The sequence below is a fragment of the Tasmannia lanceolata genome, unplaced genomic scaffold (assembly GCF_043159265.1).
Source record: "Tasmannia lanceolata isolate RefF3 unplaced genomic scaffold, GAP_Taslan_0.1 ptg000008l, whole genome shotgun sequence".
NCBI classification, from domain to species: Eukaryota; Viridiplantae; Streptophyta; class Magnoliopsida; order Canellales; family Winteraceae; genus Tasmannia; species Tasmannia lanceolata.
The window spans coordinates 21,007,213-21,019,406 of NW_027518685.1; the positions used below are offsets into that span (position 1 = coordinate 21,007,213).

At 36.7% G+C, this 12,194-nt stretch overlaps 1 protein-coding gene across 5 annotated transcripts; it reads left to right on the top strand.

The window, feature by feature from the left end:
* The first annotated feature begins 1,466 nt into the window (after positions 1-1,466).
* On the top strand, positions 1,467-11,947 carry LOC143884759 (uncharacterized). 5 transcript variants are annotated; one of them, XM_077388521.1, is made up of 6 exons: positions 1,470-2,034; positions 3,281-3,317; positions 3,469-3,705; positions 3,779-3,826; positions 9,703-10,157; positions 11,184-11,947. In XM_077388521.1, exons 1-5 carry the CDS (start codon positions 1,733-1,735, stop codon positions 10,105-10,107), a joined length of 1,029 nt encoding a protein of 342 aa, XP_077244636.1. In that variant the 5' UTR covers positions 1,470-1,732; the 3' UTR covers positions 10,108-10,157; positions 11,184-11,947. The 5 variants fall into 5 exon arrangements, with proteins under 5 accessions (XP_077244638.1, XP_077244636.1, XP_077244634.1 ...); XM_077388519.1 differs by having other exon boundaries at positions 11,217-11,947; XM_077388522.1 differs by having other exon boundaries at positions 11,273-11,947.
* The last annotated feature ends 247 nt before the right edge of the window (positions 11,948-12,194 follow it).

A 12,194-nucleotide genomic window follows, 5' to 3' on the forward strand; every position in this document is an offset into this window, starting at 1 on the left:
ACAGTCGGCAACCGTATAATTTCTTAGAAAAGTGAATGCCCGTGACATTCTCCTTTTGAAACTTCCTCCAACTATGGATAAAGCATTTGAATCCAGGGAATAGAGCAGCTGATTATCTATCCAAAAGCAACTGTCCTATGAAAGGATTCCCAATCTCTCATTCTGTATTTCCTGATGAATTCCAAAATATTTTGTTAGAGGACTCCTCGGGAGCCATTTATATCCGTTTGTAAATTTTCTTTTTTTTTTTCTTTTCAATATATCTGGTGGGGGTCTGCCTAACCCCAAATTACCGATCAAAAAAAAAAAAAAAAAAAAGCATTTGAATCCCTGTTTTAAATTTCCGTCAAACTATGGATAAGACATTTGAATCCCTGATCCCCGTACTAATATCTAAAGCTTGGGTTCCCCACCGTCCTCTGATTTCACTTCATAGGGAAAGTTGGATGGTGGTGGCGTACACTTGTTGGTGAGGTGTCATTCTTGCGAAGGAACTTTGGAAGACATGCCATATGTCCTGTTGCGTGTTGGGAGTGCGAGTTGGCTCCACCCATCCCACTCAGGCGACTGGTAGGGGCACAAACATACTTTTATAAGGATTTTGCTATTTGGGCACTAGTTAAAGGTGCATTGGAAACATAATTTTAAACGCGTTTTGAGATTTTTATTAATGTTTTATGACTTTTTCATTGGAAACATTTGAGAATGTTTTGAGATTTTACCGATGTAGTAGGAACACAAACATACTTTTATTAGGATTTTGCTATTGGAAACACGTGTAGAATTATGTTTCCAATGCACCTTAACTAGTGCCCTAAGGGCACCGGTTAGCAAAATTGTCATATGTTTCCAATCCCTAGAACGATCCATTGCCGCCATTACAAAAAGGAGGAAGAAGATACGAAAAATAGGATGAACAGTCTTATAATCCAGAGATAGTTTTTAAGGAAAGTTCTTTTCAAGAACAAAAAAAATCTTCATAAAATTAGATTACCAAACCATGGAAAGTTAATTAGGGAATGTTTTTTTTCCAAGAAAGAAAAATGAGTACATCCAAACATGCCCTCAAGGTTATCCCAAGAAGCCCATTTTTTCCATATTCTTTTTGAGGTTCTCCATCTTATAGTCTACCATGTGAAGAAGAATAGTACGTGTATGGCTGGGATTTGATTGGAACGTAGTATTTGGATGTGGATAAGTGGGCAGCATCTAATCGTTACATGTGGAAAATAACAGGGAGGGAAAGGGGGAATAATGGTGGGGACCATTTCTTAAGGGAGATGATATATTCACCCCCTCTGCTGTACGCTTTCGCCCCTTTTTAACGTGAACAGTGCGCAACTTTAACGCTTTCTGACGTCAAATCACGTGAATAGGAGGGCGAATTGGTACTGCAGGGGGGGTGAAAATATCATCGCCCAAACTTAATTAAAATCACTTCACCATCACTGAATTTAATACTAATACATCTTGTTCCTTCGATAGTGAAAAGTAACTGACAAATAATTGAAAAGTTTCCTTTCCCCTTTCTCCCTCTCCAACATTCATTCCTCTAGATCGAATTTCCCCCAAGAATGGAAAATTAGATTAATTTCATCTCTCTTCCCAATAAAAGATACAGATTTTTTGGAAAGGAGAATCGAATCGGAATCGGAATCGAAATCAGGCATTCGAATTCAGAATCGGAACCACGAATCGGAAATTTAGGGCTAATGAGAGTTGTGATGAGATTATGGGGGGAGTAACGTCATCGATCGCGGCAAAAATCGCCTTTTTTCCTCCGAGTCCTCCATCATATAAACTGGTTTTGGATGAATCAGTGGGGAGTTTGTACATACCAGAGATCCCTCGAAGGGATGACGTGGAGATCTTGAAGCTCCCCACAAGACGAGGCCAAGAGATCGTGGCCGTTTATCTTAAGAACCCTAAGGCTACTGCTACTCTTCTATATTCTCATGGTAATGCTGCAGATTTAGGTCAGATGTTTGATCTCTTCGTAGAATTGGCCGTTCGTCTTCGCGTTAATCTCATGGGGTAATTAATTTCTTCTACTATTTATGCATAATTATGAATGTGAATTTTTCGCCTTTTTTTGTGAATTTTGTTAAATCTATAAGAATGCTTGTAAAATTGATTGTATTTATGAAATTTGCTCTGTATCTTGCAAAGGGATATTGGCACTATCCTGTTTTGATAATTGTACTGATTCAACTTGTCTTTTCTTTTTTAATTGGCTTCTGAGAGCTTATTGGGAATTTGTAATTGCGTTTGACTTCTGGTTAAGTGATATAAATACAAGTTGAGTTAGTGCAATTATCAGAACATAGTAGTGGCACTATCAGTAGCCTCTCACAAATTGTGAACTGATTTTGTGCACTAATTAGTGAACTGCAAACCATGTAAATCGAATTAACATTGAAACCTGTAACTGTACTTGGAATTCCTTCACATAGCCTACCAAAATACAGAGATGCCATAAGAAGAACTCCTAACAAAGGAAAGTTTTTTTTTTCTTTGTAATTTCGGTCCTGCCCTTCCATACTTATCATAGGGCTAGAGGTTGGTCACATTCAAGTTATTTATTTGAGGGAAGCTTCAATAGAGGGTCATATGTCTTTCTCGTAGTTCTTTCATCAGTAAATGCCAATTTCGTGCTAAGTATGTTAATGGATTGGCATTGGAAGTTTGGCACCAAGTAGACGAAATGTCCCTTTTAGTATCTTACTTACCCAATTTGTTTGGATTGTAAGCTGGATATATATTTGAGTTATTTATTATATTTTTATATCTCTGTAGCCTATTATTCTGGAAATATATATTTTTATTATTGATTGCCATTAACACGGGCTTATGCTGCATGTTGTTTTATTTCTTGTGAATCAGTTTATTCTTCCAAGCTTTGCTTGTTTGCACTAATTTAAGAAATTTGCACCCAATAGCACCTGACCTTACCCATATTCTATTCAACACTCAAAAGCACAGTATTCTACTCAACACCCACCTAGGTTTACCGGTATTCGACTCAATACTTGGCTTGATACCTATCTGATATATGGAAAGCTTGGATTTCAATTCATTTATTTTTGCAATCTATTTTGCAGAATTTTCATATCTCATTTCCTTCCTTCTCTTCTATTTAATTACATTTTGAGAGTTTTCGGTGCACATAAATGTTCCACTCAATCAATTAAAAGTACTGTGTAAGGAGGGAAATATTCTTTTCTATTCCAACAACCTTTCCTTTGGTTGATTATAGATTCTAATGAACATTTTTTTGCAGGTATGACTATTCTGGATACGGACAATCTACAGGGAAGGTTGAATCCGTAAACCTAATATTACTTGTTCTTATGTTCTTCACGATGAGAAAAATTTCCTTCCGTTGAATAACTTGAACTTTAAAGAAAACTCTCTTATTGCTACCATTAGCCCTTTTTATGTAAAACTAATGGTTTTTCATTGAAACAGCCCAGTGAGTTTAATACATATGCCGACATTGAGGCAGCATATAAATGCCTCACCGAGCAATATGGAGTCAGAGAGAAGGATTTAATCTTATATGGTCAATCTGTTGGAAGTGGTCCAACTCTAGATCTGGCTTCCCGATTACCAGACCTTAGAGCTGTAGTTCTACATAGTCCAATTCTCTCTGGTTTAAGAGTACTGTGCTCAGTCAAAAAGTCATTCTGGTTTGACATTTACAAGGTAATGTTTGATAATATTATATCTCATTCCCATTTTTTTTTGGTAGAAAATAACACATTTCTTTCTTTTTCAGAACATTGATAAAATTGGCCTGGTGAACTGTCCAATTCTAGTCATTCATGTAAGTAAATCTATTGTCCTCTCTTATGTCCTTGTTTCGTTTATCCTATGTTTGATTCAATTGACTGTCCCTTGTCCAATATGAATATTATTTTAATTGCTCTACGATTTATTATTTCTGTTTTGTATCTTTTCTTGCAAACTATATGCAGTTTGAAGGAGCTGATATCTTTACAGTAGCTTATAACATGTGTGCACGTGTCAGTGTTAGGCACAAGGACCCTTAGAAACCTGTCACGCTAACACCTTTATTCAATTATATGATCATAATTAGGGACTTGCTAGGCAATTTCATCGAAAGCCATTTCGCGGCTGGCTTTTGCACGATAGAACAGCCACACCGGTTGACTTTTTGGGAGATTGTCTTATTTATTTAATTCATCTGAGGTGTCTATTCGATCATTGGAAAAGCCAGCCCCGAAATGGCTTTCTGCGAAATTGCCTAGCAATTCTCTCATAATTAAAGATGATACATTTTAGTCCTTTCTGTCAGGCCAACGCCTTTATTCAATTATACGAGCATAATTAAAAGATGATAAATATGTCCTTTTAGATATTAAACGTAGAAGAAAATACTATATGCAATTAAGAAAAAAATACATTAAGCTATTGAAACAGTATACAAATAATACTAGACTTTCTCTTATAGTCCTGTTGTTCTTTAAATGTAGTGTTTTATTTACGTAGAACTTGAGCCAAAGTTAAAATGGCAATGAGAAAAAGTCATATTACTTGAGGTTTGTTGGTTCTAACTTAATGCTTACATATCAAAAAAGAAGAAGAATAAATGAATCTTTACCAGAATCTATATTTACTGGCCTGTCAGTAAAAGATGATCGATGTTTTTCCTAGAGCTGCTGTTTCACATTTTAACCTTCTTGTGTTGGTATCTTCCACTTTGTCTCACCGTTTAGACTCCATTGGCTTGTACAGATTGTATCTGCCAACAGAGGATTCTAAAATAAAGATGAGTAGAAGATGCCAAAACAGCAGTAATTATCAGCTCACTCCATTTACTAGCTTTTGCTTCGAAATTGTTTTCTTAAGGAGGCATGCCTTTACTTAAGGTCTCCCTCTTTATGTTATTCTATTTATTCCCTAGTTTATTTCTCTGCGTAAGATTGGATTTTGGACCCTTGGCCTCCCAGAGGCAGGGATTCTTTGGAATCTCTTTTTTGCTACTGTCCAATGGCTGCTTTGGAAGGAAAGAAACAGGAGAGTCTTCAAAGGCACCTTTAAAGGGAGTTTGCAGTCTACAGAGGCAAATTTTCTCAATGGTAGTTTAGTGGCATCTATCCTTTATTCATTCATGGGAATCTCAGATTCTTCTTTCTATAGGGCTTGGGAGGATATTTGGTTGGGCAGATGCTCCATGGAGGGTTCGTGGCTCAAGTGAGAACCACCTATTCTCGGGAATTGAAATTGAATTTCGTGGCTCGAGTCTTGGCAACCCCAGCCCTGATGGGTCCTGAAGGTATTGGGGGTTTTCTGAGAACTGCAGATGGGGGAAGAATTTGAGCTTTCTTGGGCCTAATCGAGGTAAAAGATTCTAATGAGGTGGAGGTTCTGGCGCATCTTCATGGTGTTAGGCTTTTGGATTGAAACAGCCGTTGGGACCATTATTAAAGGTGGCTCTCAATGTGTTCATATGGTTGAGGGAGGACGCCAGACACCTGTGAAGATTCATGGATGCTATAGAGGACATCTAGGACACTTTGGAGGGTCGTAGGGTAGAGCTCATTCATGTTTGGCAATAAGCCAATTCTGATGCAGATTCTCTAGCCCGTTCTGGAGCTACCACGGAGTCGATCCTTTGGCTTGATCAGCCCATTTGAGCTGATATTATTCCTGCTGATTGTTTTGATTGATTTTGATTAATACTTCAGCTAATCATAGTAGAGTTTTTAAGAGGCTAACTTGACAACGAAACACATATAGCACCATATATAGTAGAAATAGACACACGACAAGAAACAAATATAGGGCTAGGAAACTTGTGCAGAAATTACTACCACTATTATTCCCCTCAGAGAAGAATTGTAAGAGAAAAGAAAAGAAAATATCTTTCTTCTGAGTAGACAGGGCTATTCTTATGAAAAGTAACATCCATCGAATCTAATTTCCTTGTGTCTACCACCTCCTTTTCGAGAGTACTAATGTATGTAGCCTTTTTGTGATAAAGAAAATACTAAGAAAGCACACTTCATGGATCTACCTGTAAGTCAATTTTATCAACTTCAAGATTATGCATAAACCTTTAGAGAAATATGAAACATCGAACCATCATGTTTTTATAGAGCAAACGGAGATTGATTTCAGTTCACGAGTTTAGATTATTTATCAAAAATTAAGTAGGTAAATAGATCGTCCTGAAAGAATTTAGTAATTATATTCCTATCAAGAGAGATCAAATGATCTCATGAAGGTGATGATTCTTTCATTTGGGAACTTCATTTTGTTGAGTATAAGCACAAGAAATTTGGAGTCTACTTTGGACTCTACAAATTGGACCGCCCTGGACAAAATGAGGGAAGCCAACAGAAGGCATGGCAACCCATTTTTCAAGTGGGGCCCACATGGTAGTCCCAGTCCCTGCTAGCCTTCAATGTGAACTCACGAGAGAGATGAGGGGTAAAATTGTCATTGTGACAAGTTTGACTATGGTTAAACTGTCGAAATGTCAATTTCCCTTTTATTTTGGGTTTTGGGGGGTAAAATTGTCATTGTGAAAAGTTTGACTATGGTTGAACTGTCCAAATGTCAATTTTCCCCTTTCTTTTGGGTTTTCATAATCAAGGGGACCCACTTGAGTTGATCCCCAAGCTGGGTTTTGTCTTGTATTCGTAAAAGAGTCCATGTTAGTTTCGGAATAAAAAGTAAGTTTCCTAACTGAGTTAGGCTAGTTTAGTAAGTCATGTTTGGACTAGTTTCTATTTTAATTTTTCCTAATTGAGTTAAGCTAGTTTAGTAAGTGACGTTATGACTACTTTTTATTATAATTATTGTTGTTTTTAATTGATTGAAGAGTCCTTGCATACTTTCTATTTCAATTTGTTATAGAATCCTAAGTTGGAGGAAACTTAAGATTGGTGTGGATTTTGTTTCCAAATTGGGAAGGAAACTTCCCTTCGCAAGTCAAGAGAAGTCTCTAGAATCGTTTGGAGAGTCTATATATGTAGTCTGATGACCACTCTTTATCCATATACATATACATGAAATTTGAAGATTGGGATTATGTTTTAAAGTTTCGGCCGAAAGGCATTGATATCGACCACCCCCAACATGAATTCCACGTGGATTTGTGTCAGTAAAAGATTTATGTGAAAATATTGTTATTTCAGTGATGACGACTGAAACTGTGAAATAACTATAGAAATAATGCAATACTTCTTTCGAAATGTCGACATTTCAACCGAAGTTTTGACAAGAATAAATTTTTGATAAATAGAAAGTAAAAAAGTGAGATTTAATGGATTTTTGAAAGAAAAACAATGGAAACATCGTTTCATATGATCTGTAAAGAAGAAACTCATGGTTTTCTACCCCGGGGTGCCATGTGCCGTTACCGTCATGTTGCCATTACCACTATCGTGGGTATCGACGTTGCTACTGCCGTGAAGTCAACATTGCCAAGAAGTCGTCGTCGTGAGGTAAAGTCGAAGATTAAGTGTTTTTAACACTTTACCCTATTCTTGCTGTAACCTTATTCTCGTTGTAAATGTCAAAGAAGAAGGGCTTTCAGCCCTTTGAATTAAAACTTTTAACACGCGCCTCCCCCCCCCCCCCTCTCTGCAATTTTCAAACATTCACCCCTATTGTTTGTATTTTCCTCAAATAGCTGTATTTCCACCTTGTTTTTTTCTTTTTCTTCATTTTCATGAAAAAATAAATACAGAAAATGCTATCTGCATTACCATATTCTGAAATAATTAGAAAGCAATATTCTTAGAAGAGATTGAGTGTGTTTTAGTTGGAAAGTTTATCTTTGTCTAGGTTGTTTAGAGTTATTTGATAAGTGTTTTATCGTTACAAATTGTGTGTCCTAGAAAGGGAGTGTTTTAGAGGTGAAAAAGTCAATTTATATGATGTAAAAGTAAAACACTCTTTGATGAACTTTGGATTAATTATGAAAATTAAAGTTCATGCGTAGAGTCTACTCTCTTTTCTATTGTCTTCTCTTGGAATAATGTTTGAACCTGATTTTTTTATTCTATTTCTGCTGTGCCTCAGTGACATTCAAAGAACCTTCTACCATAAAAGGACCTTGTAAGTTGGCTAATACATGTCTCCATCCACATATTAATGCTAGAACCTTTGTTTCATTTGTACCAATTCTCCTGAGAGACCTAGAAAAGTTGAGCTAGCAAACCACAAGTGGTCTCTGACAGTAGCACCTAACCCTGTTGGGCCCCAATTGGCCAAGAAGATCCATCCTATTTGACTTGAGCAGTTTCGGGGTGGGGGCTTCCATCTTTCCACTACTGTGCTAGACCCTCTCAAGTCATAATTATTCTACATATGGTAACTTAACAAGTGGCATAGAGACAAATTGGCAAATGTAGTTCTTCATACTGTTTAAAAGGTCCCTGAGCCAATCATGGACTCGTCCTAGTTGACTAGTTTTACCTTAGCTGAGTTTTCGTCCTAATCCAAGTTTTGCCCAACCAATTCAGTCCAAAACTCCGAGTCACACAAGTTAGTGAAAACTTTACTGTGTCAATCTCCGACTCGCTCTGGTTGACTACTTTTTATCTTTCCCCAGTTTTTGTCTGAGTTTGAGTTTTTAAACACTAGTTCTTCGAGTTCGAGAAAAACTCAAAAGATTGTGAAACTGCAACTAGAGAGCATTTGATGGAGAGATGATGTGCATATGGATCTGCTATAACTCGCTACCTATATCAATGTTGTATTCTTTAGAAGTGTTTTATTACTTTTTATAATTTATGAAAATGGCATCCATTACCCACAAACATCATTCATGTGAAAATTACTTGGTTTTATTGCCAAATTTTTATGATGCGAGAGTAGAGCCTGAGCTCAGAAATGTAAGGTATTTAATAGATAGAATGAAATTTTCATCTTTATGATATTTAATAGCTATAGAGAAATTTGCATGTATAAGGTATTTAATAACTATAAAGAAAGTTACATTTCTAAAGTATTTATTAGTTATCATTCAAAAAAATATGAAGTATTTATTGGTCAAAGGAAACTTTACATTTATTAGGTTCTAAATTACCTCGGGGGACTACTCAATTTTTCTCATTATATATTGTATAAATTTCTAACAATCATATGATTTCAAGATGAAATCCAATCCCCTCTTATGGTTTTACAAATGGATTTGAGTTTGACATCATTGCATGTAGTAACATGAGGGGGTTGAAATGTGAAATGTGTAACTGGGAGCAGCCATTCAATATTGGGTACATACCAATTCGAATGGGACGATTGTGAATAATAGTAACGATCATAGAAGAGCATCAAAGATGACAATAACTGGTTGTATTTGGTTTGCCTGCGAATTTTTTTATTCGAAGGGATGCTTTAGTCCCAAGAGAGGACCACGACCTTTGACAAAGAATGATGGATGGAATCAGTTTCTTTGCTAGTATGTCTCTGCTAGAATGAGGTGCAAACTTACATGACTAGTATTAGAAGTGCTGGTTTACAGAACTAAACTACAGACAATAAATGAAATAAAAGCTGAAATAATAAAATATACGCTCAAACAATTGTCAATAACAAATTACACAGATTAAACATCATTATCTAGTATTCTGGCAAATTTCCCTGTTGAAAATTTTGTTAGTAGAGGATCAATGATATGTAAAACAGTATTTTACTTTTTTATTCTATTATCGATATTAATTTCAGGGAACAGCAGATGAAGTCGTTGACTGCTCTCATGGGAAGCAGCTTTGGGAGCTTAGCAAAGAAAAGTATGAACCTCTCTGGCTAAATGGTGGTGGTCATTGCAATCTCGAGCTTTATCCGGAGTTCATAAAACATTTGAAGAAATTTGTGTCGACTGTTGGTAAGTCAAACGTTGCAAGGCATGGTTCAAAAGGAACGAGGCCGAACTCTAGTGATCCAAGTAAGCCAACCGAAATTGAAACCTTAGATAAATTCCAAGAGTGCTCTAATCATCTTGAAGTTCCGAGAAACAGTTTAGATAGTCGAATTGATAAATCAAAGGAGGTTGAGCTGCCTGAGAAATCACGGATGAGCACTGACCGTGTTGATAGCCATAGGAGAAGAAAAGGATTGGTTTGGAGATAAGATTTGAAGAGACTTCCTTAAGTTGATTAGCTGAAGGGTCCCATGATCAGGTATTCTTTCTTTCCTTCTAATAATTTTATGTTAATGATGCATTAACTCTTACCATAAGTTACTAACCAAGTAACCATAGGATCATTGTAGTCAAATTATATTAATATGCCAAAAGAATGCTGAATGGTGGCCATCGAAAGTCTGAAACGATTATTTACTCCCCTAGGCTTGGAACATGATAATTAGTATTCCTAGATATCATACATTCGGCAAGTGGGAGGCAAAATACTATTATGTATCATCAAAAGTTTCTTATTCTAGAGATACGGTGCATTTTAAGCATGTTGCCCCCCCACTATTGATTACCTATGGTCCCAAAATCTCACCCAGCCATTTGTAAGTACAATTTATCATATCAGTGCTGTTGAATGGAACCATTGGGAGTTGTAGGCCTTTAATCAGATGATTAGTCTCACTTTTGGATGTGATCTTGGGGCAGTAGTCAATCCATGGTCGGACCTCTCTATTAGTGGGGTTTGATCATGCAAAAACTCACATGAGTGTCTGGAACAGAAAATGGCTTCATTGGATTACACTCTTATAATACATGACTGTGTGTTTGTAGTTTGTACAGACTATATATATTTTTATATCCCATATATTTAAACACCTGTGTGTGTTTGTATTTATCACTTTTAGCAGTGTGATTAATACCAAAGAATCTGTTAGACATATACCTTAAGCTTATTAGAACACTTTTTATTTCACTAGTTATCTACTCTACCATTTAAAAACTCTCCAAGTTAATCAGGAACTCACCGCAGTTGACTCGGTTTCACCTTGGCTGGGTTCTAAGCTGATTCCGATTTTTTCCCTACTGAGTCAATCAAAAACCTCTGTGACTCACACGAGTTAATAAAAAATTGACCGTATCAATCATTGACCCTCCCAAGTCGATTGAGTTTTACCTTGCTGGAGTTCTTATTGCAGTTAAAAAAATTTAAACGCTGATTTGCTTTCTAAGAAATAAATTTTTTTCTATATGATGCATTTGTGATAAACTCTAGAGAGGCATTGACTTGCAGTTTTAACCGAATCTGAGCGATATTGCCAAACAGGAGTGAGCAATCAATCATTAAATGACCTCATGCTTCTTCTTTTCTCTCACGGCCAGTGATTGAATTTGACAGAGCTTCCACAGATGGCGAGCGAGAAAGAGAGCAGAATGAGATCTGCATCAAATTATATGTTCTCTGTTAGTAAGGCACTGAATGTTTCTAGATCGCAGAAGTGGCTTCAAGACTGTTGTTTGCTGACCAAATCTATTTCCGAGCAGGTTTGAAGCTTTGTTTTGTCAGTAGTAGGTCGCGTGTTTGAATCAAATCGATCTTGTGAGCCGCCGCCACTTTCTATTGCAATTATGTGGATTTCACAGTCTAAAATTATGTTGAAGGAAGTTTTACTGTTAGATGTTACCAATGCTCTCAGATATGTCTACTACATATGCTCCTGCTGTATGCCATATATCAAGACATGCTCTGGTGTTGAAATCCAACTTGCTAGAAGAAAAGAACTGAGATATTACGTCCTAACAAATGGCTGGTGCTATATTGAACATTCCCTTTTCTTTGGCCTGAAAAACTTGGTTGTGGATATTGGTTGTTTGCAAAAACCATTTTGTATTCTAAACTGAGATCAGAGAAATGGCAGATTTAGATGTGTAGATTGGTTATAGAAGGTCAAATTCATTGTCTATTTTGGCGGTGTTGGTGTTTCAACTCCAGTTGGGTAGTTTGGAGAGGAAGGTGAGAGCTTATTATATATATAACCCCATTGGGCATGTTTAGCACGTTATTTTACCCCGGATTTTATGATGCTGTATTTGAGGAGAGATGGGACAATCTAATCCTAAAAGTAGCGGTGAGCTGATAAACAAGTTATGGCTTTTGGGTCACGGAAGGCGGGGGCGAAGAGGAGGTAAGGAGGCGAGCAGGTTGATTGCCACTTTTTAGTTGTTAGGGTTTGAAATCTCAGATAATGAGGTCAGATTTTAGTCTCAATTTTGGTAAGGAAGCTAAACCTCTGTCCAGGTTGAA

What these genes read in the sequence shown, in the direction of transcription:
- LOC143884759 (XM_077388521.1), top strand. Translation starts at nt 1,733, where the DNA reads ATGGGGGGAGTAACGTCATCGATCGCGGCAAAAATCGCCTTTTTTCCT. An exon ending in ACGGACAATCTACAGGGAAG is followed by an intron (nt 3,318 to 3,468) that starts GTTGAATCCGTA and finishes TCATTGAAACAG; the next exon opens with CCCAGTGAGTTTAATACATA. An exon ending in GTCCAATTCTAGTCATTCAT is followed by an intron (nt 3,827 to 9,702) that starts GTAAGTAAATCT and finishes TATTAATTTCAG; the next exon opens with GGAACAGCAGATGAAGTCGT.